General features: G+C 42.4%; 1 protein-coding gene across 1 annotated transcript in view; it reads left to right on the top strand.

Annotated features, from left to right (window-relative positions):
* Positions 1–13,258: 13,258 nt before the first annotated feature.
* LOC134202767 (homeotic protein empty spiracles-like) overlaps positions 13,259–21,560 on the top strand; it is a 169,570-nt gene continuing 161,268 nt past the window's right edge. Inside the window, exon 1 of the mRNA XM_062677756.1 lies at positions 13,259–14,313. Coding sequence (XP_062533740.1) covers positions 13,503–14,313 — 811 coding nt within the window. The 5' untranslated portion in view covers positions 13,259–13,502. The remainder of the gene's footprint in view (positions 14,314–21,560) is intronic.

Here is a 21,560-nt window from a genome sequence, read left to right as displayed (position 1 = left end):
TGTAAAAATAGTTAAATTGAAAAAATGTTAGCCCACCCTTCTTTATTAGTTATGCCAGTGTTAAAATCACGAAAAAATGCCAATTAAACCGCCTTTCATTTTTTTTAGTAGGATGGATTTAGGAGCTATGAGATGAAGATCCGAAACAGTTATCCTAAATGCAGTCGCGCTTCACTGATTGGTAATTCTTCATCACCTTTTGAGTGGATTCTTGTCACAAAACCCAGTCATTAAACATCATTTGTTCTTCATCATGTTAGGGTCTAAGTTTGTTTTAGGTTGGTTTGGGTACGTTGTTTCATGTTAGTTACCCAAAATGGAGAAGCATTAGTTAAATAGGCAAGGATAATAGTAAACCCAGCAAACCTATTCAGTTTTAGTAAAATTGGTGTACACATGAATTACTCGAATATTCATCGTCTGTACGCTCTCTTTGATGGTAAATAATCATCCCCCACTGTATCATTGCATGTCCGTTGCATTTGGATCATTAAGCACATTCACAGTTATTAATTGCTAAGAAAGCAAAATCACCAATTTTGCATAAGGCTTCATGACATGTCATTCAGAATGGCTGCCTTGCGGCTTACCAACACAGTTAAACAATCACCTACCCCACCCACTCGGATATGCACCGATAATTTTAATTCATATACTGACTACATACCTGACTATCTTCTCACTAAAAAAGTAAATCTGGACTTAGTTCGAAGTTCCATTTACGCGGCGGTACGATGATATTATCGCATATCGCTTATTTAGGGAAGATATATAAGCAAGTGAACAAAGTGAAAAAAATCTCCCATGTAATGTACCATGCCAACGACGTCGCCGGTTTCAACACTCTTCACGTCGTCGGTAGCGTCGTATGCAAGCAATCATTGATCAGCAACAGACAATGTTGTCGATATGAACTATTGTGAAATCATAGCGGAAACATGTCAAATATCGATAAAATTAATCAACCTTTTTAAAACGCATTATGTATGAAGCAATAATAATATCTTATTGATTCTGTTTTGGGGTGCATTGTAAAAATTAAAAATAGGAGCAAAAAATAATCTTGTTATTGGTGCGTTTGAGTAGCTGGCAACAACGGTTTGAGATGTAAACATAAGCAGCCAGCATCTGTAAAACATAATTCATAAATATTCATGAAAACCAACGAAAAACTAATGCTTTTCTGACAAATTCCATCAGTTAATCCCATACTTAGAGTGTATTGATTAATACTGCATCTAAATTGGGCTGAATTCTTCCGAATGCGTGAAATGTTTACTGTTGTCGGATGTTAACAAAAAATGAATGCTTACTGAATTGGTATTGGAAGTTTCCACCACTACAAATCCATGGTTGATGATTTTTAAGACACAATCACATAGAAATTTGAGTGTCACAACGCTTCACCATAAGTATGATTTTTTTGCTACACAATTCATGCTGGAAAAATCATATTTTTGCAACTAGCTCGATGCCATTGGCATTGTTTTCTAATGACAATCGATATTATTGGTTTTTAATAATATATTGAAATTTATTCAAAATAATGATAATATGTGAGCCATTAGGAGTTTCAGCCTTTTCTAAAGTTTAGTTCTGGAGTTTTTTTTTTCTGCAAACCACGTGAAGCAAACAAAACTTTGTTCTTGCATTGTCTTTCATCTCGCATAAGCACCAACGAAAGAAACAGAAACAGAAACATTAAACTCGATTATTGATTTTCCATCCACGAGTTCCGATCATGGCACAGCCATGTCATCATCCATCGCACTGCGCATCCCATTTCACAAAATTGGCAACCAACAAAATGACACCGACTGACAATCAGCAAACGCGAACTGCAAAACGGATCCAGTAGGCATCATCGTCGTTACCGTTCAAATTAATAGCGTTGCGGCAAAAGTGGAGTTTTTCCCAGCTTCACGCCGCAACGCCAGCTGCCGTTGAAAAGCGTTCGGTGGGTTGTTGGTGCCGGGACCGGGAAGGCGAGCGAGACAACTTGGCTTGATTCGACGCAGAGTGCTCACAATTTAATTTGGTGCCGCTCACTCATCCTTTTCTCTGACTCGTTCGGTTGATCAGGCGTTCTCAACCCGCAATAGCTCATCAGCATTCACTATTGAATACAGTGAAATTATGAACTTTTCCTAATTATGTGAGGGCTTATTCTATCGCGATAGGTAAGGGAATTCAATATATTCTCAAGCTTAAACAATGTTTAAAAACAATTTTAAATTCAAGGAAAGGACATCCCAGAGCCAGACGGTTTTAAGACAAATCAATGGGTCAATGGATTTAGTGCTAACACTTGAAAATATTTTAAAATTGGGTTGGTAGTGCCAAAATTAGTCAATGCGGCTAGAAAAACTGAAGAGACGTTACAGTTATGTTAGGGGTATGTAGCCTGAGTCCGGTTAAGTCTTCTTAGCCGGCGGTAAGTCTTAAAAAAAAACCAACAGTTTTCAAAGGGATCCTTTCTTGTCCTGTTTTCTGGAGATTTTTTTAAATCTTCATTCATGTGAATTTTTATGTAAGCCCAGTTGTTCACTTATCTCCCGAGTTGTTGTTGGTATATACTTCGGTGAACTAGGTCCTCAACTGCTTTTGTGTTCTGCCCTTTGTTTGGTCGATTGGCAATGAATTAAAATTTTGATCTTCCGATATACATGGAGTTAAACAGGGATTAAGTCATGTAGTATTTTAAAATTTGTAAAAATTGCGGTATTCCTAATCATGAACGGGAGCGAGCACTGATTGAATTGCTTCCTGGAATAGTTTCTACATCTAATGCAAGTGATACGGACGATGGTAGTATCGGACATAAATAAGGTTGAGATCAGTTTAACGTATTTGACCATAACTTTTCATACTGGAACAGCGGAATGCAAGAGGTAGACGAGTTTGGGGTATGGTAGAAAGAAACCCCTTATCTGACCGGTTTATCTGATTTTGAGGGCTAGACTTCTGAGTCTTGTTCTTTATGTTGTAGTACATGGACGCGGTAACGATAGGGGCGAAGTGGGACTTAGAGCCGTAGGTTGGACCAGGGAATGCTCATTTGTCACCGAGAATGGGACTTACAGCTGGGTTGGGTTGCCCAGCTTAGACATTATGATAGAAAATTGTCGACACAACCCTCCATTTCCCAGGAAATACATGAGGACGCCAATGCCGATGATCGCATATTTGTAATATTTACGTTTCCAAGCCATGTTGTTAGCCCTCCATTGTTTTCCCAATCTTGGCTGACGATTCTTTTGTTTCTGGATTTCCAGTTAGCCAAGAGAACTGCAGTTGAGAAGCGCCGACCTTGGTAGGCGATATCTACTAGAAGATCTGCTTCAGCGTTGCCATGTACTGACGCATATTTGCGAGGATACTCTGGATCCAAAGGTGTTTCCGGTGCTCGATCTACAGCACTGCAATCATGCTCGCAGAATATGAGAGTTGAGAGCCGCAATGGAGATCGTGATCGAATTCCCTGATAAAATGCTACACTGGCACTGGGTTGGAGGCTGTCTGAGACGGATAAATTGTGGCCAGTGACTCCGAGGCTGTCTTTTCGGTTCAAGACAAACCCGTTCGTGTGCTTGAAGACGTCTTGTCCCATGGGAAGGGTCGAGGGCCATATGGCCGAACAATGTTTGACCGAATATGTTTTTTGGCCAAACAAAACATTAGGCTGAAACCCATCTGACCGAAATAGACCAAAAGTTATTTTCGGGTGAACTGGTTATTTTGCCGAAAATGTCGTTCAGCCAAAATGATCGTTCATCAGAAAAGACCAGTTGACTAAAAATGTGATAAAGTCGGAAAATGTGCATTAGGCGAACAGGCCAAATAAGGATTATGACCGCACAATTCGCAGTTGCTTCTCCGTGATTGACCAGAACTTGCGAAATTGTACAGAGAACACAATAAATGGGGCTTGGGATTAGCTACCCATTCTCAATGTACACGTTCCGGGAGCTCAAATATTTAAAGTCAGTAACGGTAACGTTCTTACGGTCATATAGGAAGAGAAGGAATGCATTATGCGAACAGGCCAAATGGCCGAATAATAGTGATAGTAAATATGAATAGCGTGAAATAAATATTTATAATTGAGTACTGGGGAATAGGAAATGAGAAATCAAAAGAGAGACTTATCGATTCTCATTTCTCACTCCGAATTTCTTACTTCTCACATTTTAGTGAATAATGATCACTTCCAAGTGTCCCTGTTCACTAATGTCATACAAAACAACAATTACGGCCATATGAAAATAAAAAAAATAAAAAAAAATAACTCGTTCGGCAAAATAACATTTTCGGTCATATAACCTGTTCGGCGAGACGAAATTTTCTGCCGAAGGTAATTTTTCCAAATGCCGCTTGGTCGAAAAAACACGAACGTCATCTAGCCGAATTTTATTTAGCCAAATTGAACGTTTGGTTGAGACGGTTATTCACCTGGAAACTAGTTGACCGAAGGAGTGATTGAGCCGAATATGCTTTGTGGTCGATCAAGTTATAAGGCCGAACGGGTCATATGGCTGATATTGAGATAAGGTCGAAAATTTCGTTTGACCAAAGACCAAAAGACCAAAAATTGACGAAAATGTAATTTGACTAAATGAGTTATACGACCGTAAATGTCGTTTGCCGAACTGGTCATAAAGCCGAAAATGTCGTATGGTCGTACAATGGTGAATAAGAAGAGTGTGAAGTAAATAATGAAGTTTGAGAAGTAGTGAGAAGTACGAAAAAAGAAATGAGATGTTGTGTAAAGTAAGTAATGAGTAGTGAGAAACGAGATATTAGAAGTTAGAGGCTCCTCACTTCTCACTTCTTATTTCTTATTTTTCATTTCTCATTTTTCACTTCACTTTTTACACATAAGGTGTGAGAAATGAGACGTATTACATAAGGTGTCTGCCCATCTAATTGTCTGTCGTACCCCATAACGAATGTCTTCCTCTTGTTGACCATTTCAATGCCTGTCGTTAAACCCTTTCGTATGATTTTCTCTCATTATTGTACCCTAAGAAAATGTTTGTTTGTCCCGTAACAGATGTGGAACAAACAGGTCGCCAAGAATGTCAACTATGTGAACAACCGCATCGTAATTACTTAAGCACCCTAAATTCCCTACCCTTCCTACTATATTATTGTATTCCCTAGCCTCGACCAAACCGCGAGTCTTCAGGTTCCCCAAAACTAACATTATGTATAAGAATCAAGAAATGTATTATTAAACATGAACTCATCTCGGCTCTGTAATGATTCACGGTAATTGAGCCTCCAAAATAAACGAAAGAATAAAAAAGGAGAAGGGTTGTTTAGCCGAAACCCATTTGGTCGAATGCCACTAGGTCGAACAAACCATTAGCCCGAAACCCCTCCGGCCGAAAGTCATTTGGACGAAAGTGTCGTTTGGACGAAAGGATCATGTGGCCGAAAAGGTCGTTTGGCCGAAAAAGTCATTTGGCCGAAAGGGTCGTTTGGCCGAAAGAGTAATTTGGTCGAAAGGGCCATTTGGCCGAAAGGGTCCTTTGGCCGAAAGGGTCATTACGCCGAAAGAGTCATGACGCCGAAAGAGTCATTAGGCCGAAAGGGTAATTTTGCCGAATAGGTCATTTGAAAAGTGAGAGATGAGATATGAGAAGTGAGACGTCTCACTGTCAAAGTGAGAAGCGCTGAGAAGCATGGTTGAAACAAATATATAAGAGAGTTGAAAGAACTATCGCGTACAATGCTATTTGTGGTTGTATCAACCAAAAATGTTGTTTTTTATAAATCAATGCAAACATATTGTTGATTTGAAGCAGAATAATGTCGATTCTACCACGTTTTTTTTCTCCGTGATGAGTCCACCGACATGAATCCAGAAGCTTTCGGCCGAAAGCCATTTTGCTGATAGCCACTTGGTCGAAAAACACGTTGGGCAAAAAGTCATCCAGCTAAACTCTGTTCAGTTACTAAGCCGAAAGCTAGTTAACCGACAACACATACTTTATGTTATGTTGAATGGGTCATGTAGCCGGCTGAGCTGGTCATTTAGCTGAAAATTTGTTTGGCCTAACATATCATTTGGTCAACATAGTCGTTAGTCGAAAATGGTGTTGGACCGAAATCGTGATTTTGCCGAACGGGCTTACGACCGAAAATGTTGTATGGCAGAACAATAACGAATTCGAAAAGTGCGAAGTTATCATTGATGAATGAGAAGTGTACAGTAAGAAATGCAAAGCAAGAAATGGTAAGTGATAAGTGACAAGTGAGACGTCTCCTTTCTCACACCTAATGTATTTTTTTTTGGGGAAGGGTCTCTTTGGCCGAAGCCCATTCGGCTGAAAGTTGTTTGGCCGAATATACCATTTGGCCGAAAATCGTTTGGCCGAAAGGGTCATTTGACCGAAAGGGTCATTAGGCCGAAAGGGTCATTTGGCCGAAAGGGTCGTTTGATCGAAAGGGTTGTTTGACCGAAAGGGTCACTTGGAAGAAAAGGTCATTTGGCCGAAAGGGACATTAGTCCGAAAGGGTCATTAGGCTGAAAGGGTCATTTGGCCGAATGGGTCATTTGGCCGAAAGGGTTATTTGGCCGAAAGGGTTATTTGGCCGAAAGGGCTATTTGGCCGGAAGGGTCATTTGGCCGAAAGGGTCGTTTGATCGAAAGGGTCATTTGGACGAAAGGGTCATTAGGCCGAAAGGGTTATAAGGCCGAAAGGGTCATTAGGCTGAAAGAGTCGTTTGATCGAAAGGGTCGTTTGACCGAAGGGTAAATAAGACGAAAGGGTCATTTGGCCGAAATGGTCATTTGGCCGAAAGGGTCATTTGGCCTAAAAGGTCATTAGGCCAAAAGGGTCATTTGGCCGAAAGGGTTATTTGGCCGGAAGGGTCATTGGGCCGAAAGGGTCGTTTGGCCAAAATGATCGTTTGGTCGAAAGGGTCGTTTGACCGAAAGAGTCATTAGGCCGAAAGGGTCATTTGACCGAAAGGTACGTTTGGCCTAATGGGTCGTTTGGCCGAATGAGTCATTTGACCGAAAAGGTCGTTTGGCCGAAAGGGTCGTTTGGCTGAAAGGGTCGTTTGGCCGAAAGGGTCGTTTGGCCGAAAAGTTCATTTGGCCGAAGAGGACATTTAGCCGAAAAATACATTAGGCCGAATAGGTCATTTAAAAGTGAGACATTAAAAGTAAGAAGAGAGACGTTTCACTTCTCACTCCTCATTTATCACTTCTCTTCCCAGCAAAGTTGTACCGAAATTTCATTTATTGAACGGCTACTCAGTCTTGAACTTATTACAACGATTTTTTTATTTACCCGACGTTTCGACACAATTCAAATTTCGACACGATCGCACGTTTCACAATCGCTGTGTCGAAACGTCGGGTAAATAAAAAACTCGTTGTAATAAGTGCAAGACTGAGTAGCCGTTCAATAAATGAAATTAAAACGTACAGTCGATCTATAATCAGTAAAGTTGTACCGAAATGCTCTTATTTCACTATGAAGGAAAACTTTTAGTAGAAGGCTCGGTGACTCACATGCGTATATTGACGAACTGAACAAATATCTGCAAAACATTATTTCAAATCAACAAATGCGTATTTAGTTTTCTTCAACTATAGCATCATCAACGTGCACTGCCCACACGAAGGGAGACCCGACGACGAGAAAGAAGCGTTCTACGCACAGCTGGAGCAGACATACGATGGATGCCCACTGCGGAACGTCAAAATCGTCATCGGTGACATGAACGCGCAGGTAGGAAGGGAGGAAATGTATAGACCGGTCATCGGACCGGATAGTCTGCACACCGTATCGAATGACAACGGCCAACGATGCATAAACTTCGCAGCCTCCCGCGGAATGGTAGTCCGAAGCACCTTCTTTCCCCGCAAAAATATCCACAAGGCCACATGGAGATCACCTAACCAAGAAACGGAAAACCAAATCGACCACGTTCTAATCGACGGTAAATTCTTCTCCGACATCACGAACGTCCGCACTTACCGCAGTGCGAATATTGAATCCGACCACTACCTCGTTGCAGTTTGCCTGCGCTCAAAACTCTCGACGGTGTACAACACGCGTCGAAGTCGGACGCCGCGGCTTAATATTGGGCGGCTACAAGACGGTAGACTAGCCCAAGAATACGCGCAGCAGCTGGAAGTGGCACTCCCAACGGAAGAGCAGCTAGGCGCAGCGTCTCTTGAAGATGGCTGGAGAGATATTCGATCCGCCATTGGTAGCACCGCAACCGCTGCAGCTGGCACGGTGCCCCCGGATCGGAGAAACGACTGGTATGACGGCGAATGTGAGCAGTTAGTAGAAGAGAAGAATGCAGCATGGGCGAGATTGCTGCAACACCGCACGAGGGCGAATGAGGCACGATATAAACAGGCGCGGAACAGACAAAACTCGATTTTCCGGAGGAAAAAGCGTCAGCAGGAAGATCGAGACCGTGAAGAGACGGAGCAACTGTACCGCACTAATAACACACGAAAGTTCTATGAGAAGTTGAACCGTTCACGTAAGGGCCACGTGCCACAGCCTGATATGTGCAAGGACATAAACGGGAACCTTCTTACGAACGAGCGTGAGGTGATCCAAAGGTGGCAGCAGCACTACGAAGAGCACCTGAATGGCGATGTGGCAGACGAAGATGGCGGTATGGTGATGGACCTAGGGGAACGCGCGCAGGACATAATTCTACCGGCCCCGGATCTCCAGGAAATCCAGGAGGAGATTGGCCGGCTGAAGAACAACAAAGCCCCTGGGGCTGACCAACTACCAGGAGAGCTATTTAAACACGGTGGTGAGGCACTGGCTAGAGCGCTGCACTGGGTCATTACCAAGATTTGGGAGGAGGAAGTTTTGCCGCAGGAGTGGATGGAAGGTGTCGTGTGTCCCATCTACAAAAGGGCGATAAGCTGGATTGTAGCATCTACCGCGCAATCACATTGATGAACGCCGCCTACAAGGTACTCTCCTAAATTTTATGCCGTCGACTAGCACCAATTGCAAGGGAGTTCGTGGGCAGTACCAGGCGGGTTTTATGGGCGAACGCTCCACCACGGACCAGGTGTTCGCCATTCGCCAAGTACTGCAGAAGTGCCGCGAATACAACGTGCCCACACATCATCTATTCATCGACTTCAAAGCCGCATATGATACAATCGATCGGGACCAGCTATGGCAGCTAATGCACGAAAACGGATTTCCGGATAAACTGACACGGTTGATCAAAGCGACGACGGATCGGGTGATGTGCGTAGTTCGAGTTTCAGGGGCATTCTCGAGTCCCTTCGAAACCCGCAGAGGGTTACGGCAAGGTGATGGTCTTTCGTGTCTGCTATTCAACATCGCTTTGGAAGGGTAATACGAAGAGCAGGGATTAACACGAGTGGTACAATTTTCAATAAGTCCGTCCAGCTATTTGGCTTCGCCGACGACATAGATATTATGGCACGTAACTTTGAGAAGATGGAGGAAGCCTACATCAGACTGAAGAGGGAAGCCAAGCGGATCGGACTAGTCATCAACACGTCGAAGACGAAGTACATGATAGGAAGAGGTTTAAGAGAAGACAATGTGAGCCACCCACCGCGAGTTGGCATCGGTGGTGATGAAATCGAGGTGGTAGAAGAATTTGTGTACTTGGGCTCACTGGTGACTGCCGAAAATGATACCAGCAGAGAAATTCGGAGGTGTATAGTGGCTGGAAATCGTGCATACTTTGGACTCCGCAAGACGCTTCGATCGAATAGAGTTCGCCGCCGTACCAAACTGACCATCTACAAAACGCTCATTAGACCGGTAGTCCTCTACGGACACGAGACCTGGACGATGCTCGTGGAGGACCAACGCGCACTCGGAGTTTTCGAAAGGAAAGTGCTGCGTACCATCTATGGTGGGGTACAGATGGCGGACGGTACATGGAGGAGGCGAATGAACCACGAGTTGCATCAGCTGTTGGGAGAACCATCCATCGTTCACACCGCGAAAATCGGACGACTGCGGTGGGCCGGGCACGTAGCCAGAATGTCGGACAATAACCCGGTGAAAATGGTTCTCGACAACGATCCGACGGGCACAAGAAGGCGAGGTGCGCAGCGGGCAAGGTGGATCGATCAGGTGGAAGATGACTTGCGGACCCTCCGTAGACTGCGTGGCTGGCGACGTGTTGCCATGGACCGAGCCGAATGGAGAAGACTCTTACATACCGCACAGGCCACTTCGGCCTTAGTCTGAATAAATAAATAATAATAATAATATTTACCTGTCATAAGACGAGTTTGAACAATCCCATTAGATTCCACCATTGTATCCTGACAGATACGTATTTCGACCTCAACAGTAAGGCCGTCTTCAGTGTCTTGTACTTGACTCGACTTCGAGTCGAGTCAAGTACAAGACACTGACGAGGGCCTTACTGTTGGGGTCGAAATACGTATCTGGCAGGATACAATTAAGTGGAATTCAATGGGATTGTTCAAACTCGACTACAGGTGAAAACATTCCACTAAAAAGCTCAAAATAATTTTCTTATCAATAATATTTCGTTTTCTGTAAAACATTTTTTCAAAACGCCTGAGAGGTTTTTGGTAACACTAAAAACGCTGCACTGTGGAGACGCGCCAGCCTAGGGCTGAAAGTCTCCTTAATGAAGATACAAAGAAACGTTACACTCTGTGCCACATATGTAGGTACACCCCATTTTTTAGGGCAACTTTTTTTTCTGTTGAACCGATCTTCACCAAATTTTTGTGTGAATTCAAGTTGAATTAACAATGTATGGCAAAGTTTGGCCAGCCTACTCCATTTGTTTATTTATTTAAAAATAAATATGTGAAAAAAAGGGTGTCCCACATTAATGGGTACCAGAGAATTGCACAGTTCCGTTTTGAACAGCATTTTCATTCGTTTTACCATAGAATATTAAGATTTTTGAGATTCCACACACTGATGGTGCCTCGTGCTGCGTTGATCACATTCTTGAAATCCACACCAGTTACATACTTCTTTGCGATGTCATATATATCGTAAACTACCATGTCGCAAACATTTTAAATAGAGTTTAGGTTTGTAGAAAGACAGAACCCAGACAGAATATGAATTTACATATACCTACGTTAACCACATTTTTGTGGATTAACTCGCGTGTATCGTTGAAACGTTAAGTTTGCAGTACCAAAATATCGACTGAAGGGCTTGAGATATGTTGTAGTACTACCAGAAAATCTATTCTGTTCATTTTGTGATGATTAAGGACAAAGTTGGATGATATCTAAGATGGGTCAGAGAAATTTCTTGGAGAGTTTATTTTATATACAGAATTTTATGTTTCGTATCTTTACTTTGAAGCTAAATTGGGTTATCTATATCATAACAGATGTTCAATGTTGATGAAATGACGTGCTTTTCCAATATTCCAGCTAACAAGGTGTAAGAAAAAAGGTTCCACGAGGAAACCCTTATAAATAGGATATTTGTTTCTAACCAGAAAAACAAATTCAATCGAACTTTTTTATTGTGAAATAAAAGCATTCCCATAACATTTTGACAAGAATGCCTACATGTTTATGAAAGATAATCAGAAGAAATGAAAAAATGACAATAACATTGCCCAAATACTGCTCTGATTCAAATTAACATGATATAAACCTCAATAAGTGTCGTTCGAGTGGTCTAATTCTAATAGTTTCTATGGTTTCCAGAAAGGAGGATCTTAAGGGTGAACTATTTAAATTAATTACGAAATGAAATATGTAATGTGAGTCAAAGCCGGCATTTGAAAGCAAGTGCTTGTAATAATAATCAAAAGATGTCAAAATACTTCTTAGCATTAAAGTAAATTATATTTAAACACGTTATATAATTAGAAACGATAATTATTCATTTTTCAATGGTTTAGTTGCTTCTTCTCACGTGAAAAGTATCGAAAACATGGGAAAAACACTTCGAGACGAGCCAGCCTTGGGCTGAAAGTCTTGCTAATGAAGACATAAAAAAAAAAGAAAAACACAATTTTTTGTGTAGTGTACCTGTTAATGTGGGACACCATTTTTTTGCATATGTATTTTTAAACAATTGAACACATTAAGTAGGCTGGCCAATCTTTGCTCAAAATTGGTCATTCGACCCCAGAACCACATAAACACTTGAAAAGATCGGTGCTCGGTGCAACAAAAAATATCCTAAAAAATGGGTTTTACTTATTAATGTGGTACAAAGTATATGTTGATTCAAAACGAGATTTCAATCACGAGATATAAACAACCAATTTTAATTACTAGATAAAACCTCTTGTCGGCGGGTAAAAAATATATTTAAGACCGACACTTTCTTCAAATATTTTAAAACAAGTCCACAAAAAAACGGTTACCGTGCAGCAAAAAAAAGTGTGTCTCGATACTGCACCCAAACTTCAAGGATGCTCGCTCAATGCAATTAAGTTTGAGAACCACCAACCATTATTGGAGTAAACTCATCAACTGCGTCCCAAATAGAGGGATGGTGGGTTCCGTACCGGGGGAAACGTGCCCGGGCCCGACTTGGAAATGAGCAAAAGCAAATGGCGATAATAACGAAAATAAAACACCAAATAACATACCAGGCAATTATAGAATGAACTTTTAACAAGCTTCTAATAATATATAATAAATAAAGTAAATATATGCCATTACTGCCGAGCGAGCAGAGGTGGAAAATCTGCCCACTACCAGCGCGAAGTGTGTCATTCGGAGTAAGGGGTATGAATCTCGTCGCGGGAAAACATTCAAAAAAACATGGCAAGCTGTGTGTGATCCAGCGAAGAAAGGGTTGAAGCATTATCTTCGTCTCCAACCGAGGAAAGCTCTGCTGCAGGCCAGCGACCAATCACAATCGAATGCCGACCCAGATGAGTTCGTTGTAAATAAATTTGTGGCTTGGACTCCGCCTCTTTTTGAGATTTTCTCTTGTTTCGCTTTCGGAGCGCTTCGCAGAGCTTTGCCTTTGTGGAATCGAACCCGCTGTGTTGGTGCCAACTGTGACCGGTTGTTTGCGTGTGTTGGAGCACCCTGCTAGGCGCATGTAGTTGCTTTTTATTATGTGATCAGGCGTCGGTGAACGTGGAACGGCGTTTGGCATTTCTACGTGCGTGTATTCTGCGGGCCCAGTCTCGGCGTGAAGTGTTTAAAGCCTTGCTTGCTTGTTGTTGTTGCTTCGTTTTGTTTTTACCGTTCCGGGCGGCTGGGGTGCTAAACGAGGCATGAACAAAAACACCGACGTGAACAAATTAAGCTGTTTGCAGCGGCATGAAAGCGCCCCCTCGCGGTTTTAAACGAACGCTCCATGTGAATGTTTCGCGACCGGTGAAGAAAGCTGTCTTCATAAACGATATGTGGCCTTCTAGGAAAATCCGGCCCCAAGCGACGATCGGTTTAGAGAAAATTTCTATCAGTGATATACCGGAAACGATACGACAGCAGTGAGAGATTTCAGTATTTTTGTTTTATATTTAGAGTGTATAAAATGATGCCACTGGCGCCTACTTCAGTCATGGCGATTCCTACGCAGAAACCCCGAATCGGGTTTAGTATTGAGTCTATTGTGGGTGGAAATCGAATCAGCAAATCGCCTCCGCCGCCGCATTTCTCCCCAAATAGTGAGAGTTCTGAGAGGCCCAGTAGTCCGTTCAGTGATAATAGTTACCCTAGTGATTTCCATCCGGGACATCTTCGGTTCCCGCAAACCGCCGCGGACCTGCAAAATGCTCTCCGGTTACCCAGAGGAAGTTGTTCTCCCAGTGACTATAGTTCGCGAATACAACAGTTAAACCACAGTTCCTCACCTCCGGTCGACCTAAACCTCATTAATCGGCATCCAAATTCCCCGGTAGAATGCCAGGATCTATCCCAAACGCGAAGCCCACCCCCTCCACAAACGCGGCTAAGTCCCGAAGATCGTACATCCCCAACTTCATCCCCACAGCCGCTAACCACAGCCACCAAACCAATTGTAGTTCCGGGCATTCCTGCTGGATTGGTGCGTCCGTTTCCTGTACCTCCCCCCAACCACCTGAACGACCTCAAAACTCCCCTACCGCACCCACCGTTCCTTAACGCGCAGGAGATGACCAACCTGCATAACCAGCATCTCCTGGCGGCTCAGTTCCAGGCGGCCGCAGCGCTGGCTCACGCCCAAGGATTCCCACCGGCGCATCCACATATGCATCATCCGATGCACCATCCCGGGTCGAACATTCCTCGTGACAGCTACCCGCTGTATCCGTGGCTGTTGAGCCGTCACGGCCGTAATGTGTTCCCGCCACGGTTTCCTGGAAGTAAGTAATGATTCTTTTTTTTATTCCTTTCATTGTACCTTTGCGTATGCATTTATTTTATTGTTATGGCGGGTACTCAACGCGCGATGGCGGTAATTGTGGTTGCAAGAATAGAAAACAACGTTCTCTTGAATGGCAACGGAAATTATGCTGATTCACAGCTCGGAGAGTATGGGTTCTTCGCAACGAGAAGGTACAGTGTAGGCTGTGAGGGACTTTCTAACCGTTATTCTATTGTTACTGGTGAATATAATTTTAGCTACTCAATTTGAATAAGGCTCCACAACTATAGGGGAGAACAGTCCAAAATGAACCAATAAAAACAAGAATACTGAACCATTTGAACGTGGAGATGCAAAATTTACAAAACCAGCTAAATTCCACAATGATCTCCTATTCAAAACAACAAGTTTTTCATGACTTTCTAACGCTTTTAAAATACGTTTCAAAATGGGTCTGGGGCAAAACGCCCGAATAGTAGTGTGAAATGACTCAGTTGCATGTTAAGTATATGGTATACGCATGGCTCTTTGTTTTCTCTTTACGGATTGAACGAAAATCCTACAGGTGAGATGAAAGAATTGCCATTTTTCAAATTTAAGTGAAAATGGAGGGATTTTGCTGATAATTTTTATTGCAGCTTGATAATTAATAACTAGGCTAGATGTGCCAGTTGTGGTTATAGCACCAGTTGTCGCACTAGTGCTTTATATGCCAAATGGCCAATCAAATCATCGCAAACCAAGTTCATATCGATAAAGCATATTCATATGATACGATAACACCTTTGATCTCCTCCAAAACAAGCAAAACATAATTGTAAAAATTGATTTTGCTTAACATTTGACGTCCTTTGCACCAGTTATCGCACTAGTGGTCCCAATTTGACGAATCCCATAAGAACACAATGGGATTTGACAAATAAGGAACAAAATTAAGAATAGTGCCACAACTGGTGCATGCGTTCTATTATGGATTAATTAATCTTGAGGATAACAACAAATTGTATTGTGGTTTTCACAGCTGCTCTAAGGAGCAGGAAGTAAAACCTTTCCCTTGATATATAAAGTTCACCCACATGCCTTTTACTTATTTAAAAAAAATAGTTGTTCTTATGTATGGCGACAATTGGTACACCCACCCTAACGTTGAATTGTTATGGTAACATTCATTCAGAAATGTCCTACAAAAGGATAATATGAGTGATGCCATTTTGCCCCTTGGTTGCATTTTACACTGTTCTCCTCTACACACAAAACATTTTTATACGAGACTTTACTAGATGTCAGCTAGTATTCGTTTGACTTTCACCTACAGAATCAAACAATTTCATTCAAACAAAATTCTGTTTTGTGAAGAGGAATAAAATCTTATCCGGCTTCACGGTCAGTCAAAAATATAATCTCATGAGATTAGAAACAAACAACTTTGTGCAAGCTTTGTGCCATTCTCAATACCATTGATATATTTTAGGAGATCGTAGTGTGCGATGTTGAAAGAAGGACGCAAAATTGTATCGCTCTGTCAAATTAGCTTTTTGGAAAAATTGCTATCAAAATCTTTTAGTCAAATAGATAAAGTGAAATAAATATTCTCCAAAAAATATTCTCAATTTCTCTAAATTCTCCAAAATGCTGTGTGTGCTCCAGAGCATTAGTGATTAATCATAGGTTTAATCATGATTAATGAATAATGGGTTATTTAATCATTATTCAATAATCATAATCATACAAACAATATGATTTATTCATTACGAATATTTAATTAACATTTTGTCCTACTGGTCTCCGAAAGGTCAAGGGGGGATAATAAAAAATAAATATTAAAATGAAAAAAAAAAATCAAAAAAACTCCTCGGATTTGTTAAAGAATGTTTTGAAAATCCTCAAAATTATCCGAATTTTATTTTTGGGGGCTCCCTCAAAATATTATTTATTGGCAAAAAATCCGGGGGGAGACAAAATAGTTTTTAAATATTTGTATCGGCCTAAATCATTAATCATAGAGTTGAAAGATGTAATCATAACAAATTTAATCATTCATTGGAAGCTTTATTCATTAACGCTTTGTGCTATCTAACCTGTGACTGTTACCTAGGTAAAAGACACTAATAGGTCCAGATCCAACTGCCGCCAACGAATGCTGACCAAATGGATGATGTCGAAGGACCTGAGAACAATCATGAGCTATCTATTATTTAGTTAACGATGCGCTGATATTTCGTAAGAATTTTCAATGCTAAACTTTTAAACAACCATATCTATAGGTATGGCTTCTGGAATGAAGGTAGGGTAAATGTTCTCATATTAATAACAGTCCGTATATTATTTTTGAGCGTTTTAGAGGAAATTTTACACAATAACAAGATTCTTTTCTTCCGTTTACTTCCGCTATGATGATATATTGAAGTTTTGATTGTAAAATGTGATGTTTCTACTTGTTTGTACATCAATTGTGTGTATAGAGAAAAACAATAAATCTTCCTCTACTACCGTGTAAGATGCTCAATCCATTATCGTTAAGCGTTAGACCAAAAGAACCATTACAATAGGTGAAATTAACTATTACATTATTATACCTTGCTTATCAAAATTATTATTTTTCGCGTTTTAGTGTTCAAGCAGTAAAATGCACAGCCATTTTTCATCGGTGTCGTTATAAATATTATGGATCAGTTTGTATTGGTTGAAAACTACTGCCTTTAAATATATTTTGTTTGTTGTTTGAAATTGTTTAATGGAATGGATTTTCTCTTTATAGGAGAAGTTTATGTTATTACATTCCAATTCATTACAATTTGAATGTAACTTTTGGATATGTGTACGTGGAATTAAAATTAAATTGGTTGGTCAAATGGAAGGAGGATTCAATATATTTCACTTTCTTTCTCGTTTCAGAGAGCTTATTAGATGGGCATAGCCAGCAATGGTATCTTTCATGCTTTACTACAACTATCAGTATGCAACCGACGAAATAAGTACTCCGTTACAACGCAACGCAACGCAATGTCATTGATATAATATTTTCAACAACAAATAAAAAAATTCAAAATGGAAGCTCGCCCTGAGAAATTTTAAAGCTATTTTATTTGCTTGAACATCGTCTCTGATCTTGAAGAATTATGAATATTGGTTAGTTTTGGGGATAGTGATTATTCGCGATTTTGATTTATTTCTGCAGTATTCAGAAGTGTTGCTCAACGAAACGTCAATCGACTGAGTTTCTTTTGGTCGAAATGGTCGTTTTTCCAAAACGGGTCATACGGCCGAAAATATCGTTTGGACGCATGAATCATGTGATCGTTAATGCCGTTCAACCGAACAATAGTTAATGTTTGAAGTATGAAGTGATTAATGATAATTGTGAAGCGAGAAGTAAGAAATAAGAAGTGCTAAGTAACAAATGAGGAATAAGAAATGATGAATAAGACGATAAACTTCTTATTCCTTATTTCTCACTTCTTACTCCTCATTTCTCACTTCATATTTATATAAATTCTCACTTGTCACTGTTAAATCCGTATTTCTTACTTCTCATTTGTTCACTGTGACAGTGAGACGAGTGAAGTGAGAATTAAGGTGAGAAGTCAGAAGTAAGACGTCTCACTTCTTATTCCACATTTTGCACTGCTAATTTTTCACAGTAAGAAGGAAGACGTTGAACATGAGGAGTGAAGAGGGAATGGGAAAAGCGATTTATTCAACTACTTACTTTTCACTCCTCATTACCCACTTCTAACTTCTTACTGTGAAAAGTGACAAATACGAAATGAAGAGTTGGAAGTGAAACGTCTTAAGTTTCATTTCTTATCTACCACTTATTTATTTTTCATTTCTCTCTTTTCAGAACAAAGAAGGGAAAATGCGTTGTCTCACTTCTTACCGTTCATTACTCATTTCGTGTTTTTCATTGCTCACTTCGTAGTGATAAGGATTGAGAGAGAAAAAGTAAGAAATGAGGCGTCTCACTTCTATATTCACGCTTCGCACTCCGTAGTTCGCACTACTCAGTTAATCACTTCACTTTCACTATTGTTGGGTTAAACGATATTGTTGACCACATGACCCGTTTAGCAAACGACATTTTCGGTCATATAACCCGTCGGCCAATTTACATTTTCGGCCATATGACCTGTTAGGACAAACGACATTTTCGACGTGTGAATCGTTGGGCCAAACGGCCCTTTATACCAAAATGACAATTAGGGTAAATTATTATTTATTCAGACTAAGGCCGAAGTGGCCTGTGTGGTATTTAAGAGTCTTCTCCATTCGGCTCGGTCCATGGCTTCACGTCGCCAACCACGCAGTCTACGGAGGGTCCGCAAGCCATCTTCCACCTGATCGATCCACCTTGCCCGCTGCGCACCTCGCGTTTTTATGCCCGTCGAATCGTTGTCGAGAACCATTTTCACCGGGTTATTGTCCGACATTCTGGCTACGTGCCCGGCCCACCGCAGTCGTCCGATTTTCGCGGTGTGAACGATGGATGGTTCTCCCAACAGCTGATGCAACTCGTGGTTCATTCGCCTCTTCCACGTACCGTCCGCCATCTGCACCCCACCATAGATGGTACGCAGCACTTTCCTTTCGAAAACTCCGAGTGCGCGTTGGTCCTCCACGAGCATCGTCCAGGTCTCGTGTCCGTAGAGGACTACTGGTCTAATGAGCGTTTTGTAGATTGTCAGTTTGGTACGGCGGCGAACTCTATTCGATCGGAGCGTCTTGCGGAGTCCAAAGTATGTACGATTTCCAGCCACTATGCGTCTCCGAATTTCTCTGCTGGTATCATTTTCGGCAGTCACCAGTGAGCCCAAGTACACAAATTCTTCTACCACCTCGATTTCGTCACCGCCTATGACAACTCGCGGTGGGTGGCTCACATTGTCTTCTCTTGAACCTCTTTCTATCATGTACTTCGTCTTCGACGTGTTGATGACTAGTCCGATCCGCTTGGCTTCCCTCTTCAGTCTGATGTAGGCTTCCTCCATTTTCTCAAAGTTACGTGCCATAATATCTATGTCGTCGGCGAAGCCAAATAGCTGGACGGACTTATTGAAAATTGTACCCTCGTGTTAATCCCTGCTCTTCGTATTACCCCTTCCAAAGCGATGTTGAATAGCAGACACGAAAGACCATCACCTTGCCGTAACCCTCTGCGGGTTTCGAAGGGACTCGAGAATGCCCCTGAAACTCGAACTACGCACATCACCCGATCCATCGTCGCTTTGATCAACCGTGTCAGTTTATCCGGAAATCCATTTTCGTGCATTAGCTGCCATAGCTGGTCCCGATCGATTGTATCATATGCGGCTTTGAAGTCGATGAATAGATGATGTGTGGGCACGTTGTATTCGCGGCATTTCTGCAGTACTTGGCGAATGGCGAACACCTGGTCCGTGGTGGAGCGTTCACCCATAAAACCTGCCTGGTACTGCCCCACGAACTCCCTTGCAATTGGTGCTAGTCGACGGCATAAAATTTGGGAGAGTACCTTGTAGGCGGCGTTCAGCAATGTGATTGCGCGGTAGTTGCTACAATCCAGCTTATCGCCCTTCTTGTAGATAGGACACATGACATCTTCCATCCACTCCTGCGGCAAAACTTCATCCTCCCAAATCTTGGTGATGACCCAGTGCAGCACTCTAGCCAGTGCCTCACCACCGTGTTTAAATAGCTCTCCTGGTAGTTGGTCCAGGGGCTTTGTTGTTCTTCAGCCGGCCAATCTCCTCTTGGATTTCCTGGAGATCCGGAGCCGGTAGAATTATGTCCTGCGCGCGTTCCCCCAGGTCCATCACCATACCGCCATCTTCGTCTGCCATATCGCCGTTCAGGTGCTCTTCATAGTGCTGCCGCCACCTTTGGATCACCTCACGCTCGTTCGAAAGAAGGTACCCGTTTATGTCCTTACACTTATCAGGCTGTGGGACGTGGCCCTTACGTGAACGGTTTTACTTCTCATAGAACTTTCGTGTGTTATTAGCGCGGTACAGTTGCTCCGTCTCTTCACGGTCTCGATCTTCCTGCTGACGCTTTTTCCTGCCGAAAATCGAGTTTTGTTTGTTCCGCGCCTGTTTATATCGTGCCTCGTTCGCCCTCGTGCGGTGTTGCAGCAATCTCGCCCATGCTGCATTCTTCTCTTCCACTAACTGCTCACATTCGCCGTCATACCAGTCGTTTCTCTGATCCAGGGGCACCGTGCCAAGTGCAGCGGTTGCGGTGCTACGAATGGCGGATCGAATATCTCTCCAGCCATCTTTAAGAGATGCTGCGCCTAGCTGCTCTTTCGTAGGGAGTGCCTTTTCCAGCTGCTGCGCGAATTCTTGGGCTAGTCTACCATCTTGTAGCCGCCCAATGTTAAGCCGCGGCGTCCGACTTCGACGCGTGTTGTTCACCGTCGAGAGTTTTGAGCGCAGGCATACTGCAACGAGGTAGTGGTCGGATTCAATATTCGCACTGCGGTAAGTGCGGACGTTCGTGATGTCGGTTAGAACGTGGTCGATTTGGTTTTCCGTTTCTTGGTTAGGTGATCTCCATGTGGACTTGTGGATATTTTTGCGGGGAAAGAAGGTCCTTCGGACTATCATTCCGCGGGAGGCTGCGAAGTTTATGTATCGTTGGTCGATATCATTCGATACGGTGTGCAGACCGAGGTGCAGACTATCCGATCCGATGACCGGCCTATACATTTCCTCCCTTCCTACATGCGCGTTCATGTCATCGATGACGATTTTGACGTCTCGCAGTAGGCATCCATCGTATGTCTGCTCCAGCTGTGCGTAGAACGCTTCTTTCTTGTCGTCGGGTCTCCCTTCATGTGGGCAGTGCACGTTGATGATGCTATAGTTGAAGAAAAGGCCTTTAATCCTCAGCATGCACATCCTTGCGTTGATTGGCTGCCACCCAATCACGCGTTGGCGCATCTTACCCAGCACTATGAAGCCGGTTTCCAGCTCGTTGGTGGTGCCACAGCTTTGGTAGAAGATAGCCGCCCGATGCCCGCTTTTCCACACTTTCTGTCCTGTCCAGCAAATCTCCTGCAGCGTCACGACGTCGAAGTTGCGGGGATGTAATTCATCGTAGATCATCCTGTCGCAACCTGCGAAACCTAGCGACTTGCAGTTCCATGTTCCAAGCTTCCAATCGTGATCCTTTATTCGTCGCCTAGGTCTTTGCCGATTATATCGAGTCGCATTATCTTTTATATTGTTCGTAATTATTGGTTTCCAGGCGGCTTATTGGACCTGC

Source organism: Armigeres subalbatus, unplaced genomic scaffold, assembly GCF_024139115.2.
Source record: "Armigeres subalbatus isolate Guangzhou_Male unplaced genomic scaffold, GZ_Asu_2 Contig141, whole genome shotgun sequence".
Lineage (NCBI taxonomy): Eukaryota > Metazoa > Arthropoda > Insecta > Diptera > Culicidae > Armigeres > Armigeres subalbatus.
This window is presented reverse-complemented; position numbering and strand designations above follow the sequence as displayed.